General features: G+C 65.8%; 1 protein-coding gene across 1 annotated transcript in view; it reads right to left on the reverse strand.

Annotated features, from left to right (window-relative positions):
• ZDHHC16 (zinc finger DHHC-type containing 16) overlaps positions 1-951 on the reverse strand; it is a 4,884-nt gene extending 3,933 nt beyond the window's left edge. Inside the window, exon 1 of the mRNA XM_026650963.2 lies at positions 701-951. Coding sequence (XP_026506748.1) covers positions 701-937 — 237 coding nt within the window. The 5' untranslated portion in view covers positions 938-951. The remainder of the gene's footprint in view (positions 1-700) is intronic.
• Positions 952-2,221: the final 1,270 nt, after the last annotated feature.

Genomic DNA, 2,221 nt, shown 5'->3' on the forward strand with positions numbered 1-2,221 from the left:
CCCAGCGCACCCCCTTTCCTCAGCCCCAGTGCTCAGCGCGCACCCCCCTTCTCCGCTCTGAGCCCCCAGCCCCAGCGCACCCCCTACCCACTCCATCCTAAGCCCCTAGGGATGTGGGGCACACGACTCTTTACACAGCTGATCCAGATTTTGTTGGTTTTCCCTCTCTGGCATGGTGCCCGGAGCTCAGGCAGCAGCACCGCTAAACAGGGTCTAGGAACGGGCAAAGCATGCTGGGAACCCATCCATGCCAGTGAGCACCCCCCTGCCAGCTCCAACTTGGGGGGCAGAAGGCTCTGGGGCTGGCACAGAGCTGGATTCCAGAGGGGAGGGGATGAGACCCCATTCCCTCTCCTGGCTCCCCAGCCCTGAGTAGAGGGGCACTCACCACACCTGGCGCCCCCCACCCCCGCAGGGCACTCACCGCACCTGGCGCCCCCCCACCCCGCGGGGCACTCACCACACCTGGCGCCCCTCACCCCGCGGGGGACTCACCACACCTGGCCCCCACGGGGCACTCACCGCACCTGGCACCCCCCAACCCCGTGGGGCACTCACCACACCTGGTGCCCCCCCGCCCCGCGGGGGACTCACTACACCTGGCGCCTCCCCGCCCTGCGGGGGACTCACTACACCTGGCGCCCCCCCGCCCTGCAGGGCACTCACCGCACCTGGCCCCCCCACCTCGCCAGGCACTCACCACACCGAACCAGCGAGTGACGTGATCCACCAGCCAGTAGATGGGCTCGAAGAGGGAGTCCAGCAGCACGTCGCTGTTGGTGAAGGAGTTGTAGAGCAGGGAGCGCAGGCAGAGGTGCCCGTAGCGCCACAGCTGCTGCGCCCGCCAGGCCAGCCTGAACCTGCACCGCCGGCCCACGCGCAGGCACTTCACACAGAGCCGCATCACCGCTGCGAACGCCCGCTGGCGGCTCCTCATCCCTGCCGCACACAGCCTGCGGGAGCAGAGCCCGGCTCAGAGCCCTCGCAGGGAGCGCCAGGGACGTTCCTGCCTTTGCCCTGCTGGCAGCGCTCGCTGGCATGCCCAGCCTCCGGGCAAGGGGAGTGAGCCCAGCTCCTGGGTAACTCCTGCAGCTCCCCGCCCCCCATCCCGGCTCAGGTGTTCACTGGCCCCAGCTCGCTTTTCCCACTCCAGAGGCAGAAGAAACCAGAGACGGCGCTGAGGGCAGCACTGCTGGGCTGGCTCCAGGCTGCGAGCTCAGACCCTGCCAGCTCCTCCAGAGAGCCCCGCCTGGAACCGGGGAGCCCCCAGAGGGGTTAAAAACCCACACCGCCATCTCCCACCCCAGCAGAGACGGCAGCCTCCCTCCTGGGCCTGAACCTAGCACTGGGGGCTATTTCCCTCTCGCTCAAGTGCTCACAGCCCCCGTCTGGGCGAGCCCCACAAGTTATCCACCCCCCTCAGTCCAATTCATCTCGGGCGAGCCTGGGAGACAAGGCTGGATTGATTTCCCATTGCACAGACCCTGGGCGGAGGCCCCCGGACAAGCTGGCCAGTGGGTGCAGCTGGCATTGGGCGTGGGGTGAATGGGGCCCTGCCAGGCTGGGGTGCTCTGGCCTGGAGAGTCAGCTGGGAATGAGGAGGAACCTGAGCCAGTCACACACCAGAGCAAACAGATTCACCTCCTTGGGGCATGCCACAGCACATCCAGCATTGACTAGGAGAGGCTGCCCCAGGACCCCCCGCCCCGGGGCTCAGGCACAGAGCAGGGTGCAGCACACTGGGGCTGCCAGGATGGGGCAGCACGAGCCGGGGCCCTGGAGCCTAGCTAGCACCCGTCTCTGGGGAGGAATCATGCCGAGCAGCGCCTCGGGCCAGCCTCTCTCAGACCCGTCTCCTGTCTCTGCCAGCACTTAGCCTCCCCCGGGATTTGTCCCTTCGCCCACTCTGTGCCCATTTCATCCTCGATTCCTCCAGTCCCCCCATCATTCTTGTTGCCCTTCTCTGGGCTCCCCCCATTCATCCCCCGTGCTCTGATATGGGGCTGGGGGTTCTCCCGCCGCGTTCTCTTGGCTGTGATGTTCAGCTCTGCAGAATGTTTTACCTGGGAAAGGCTCTGACAGGTGAAGGGTACCGCAGCATGTTAATGACTTAGCCCTGCACAGCCCGCAGGGGTCTTTTGAGTGTAAACGGGGACGGTTTATTTAGGGAAATACTGTGGTGAATTAAAGTGCATGAACTGAGAAGCAGACGGGGGCAGCC

The sequence above is a fragment of the Terrapene carolina genome, unplaced genomic scaffold, assembly GCF_002925995.2.
Source record: "Terrapene carolina triunguis isolate 2854851 unplaced genomic scaffold, T_m_triunguis-2.0 Scaffold95, whole genome shotgun sequence".
Taxonomy (NCBI): Eukaryota; Metazoa; Chordata; order Testudines; family Emydidae; genus Terrapene; species Terrapene triunguis.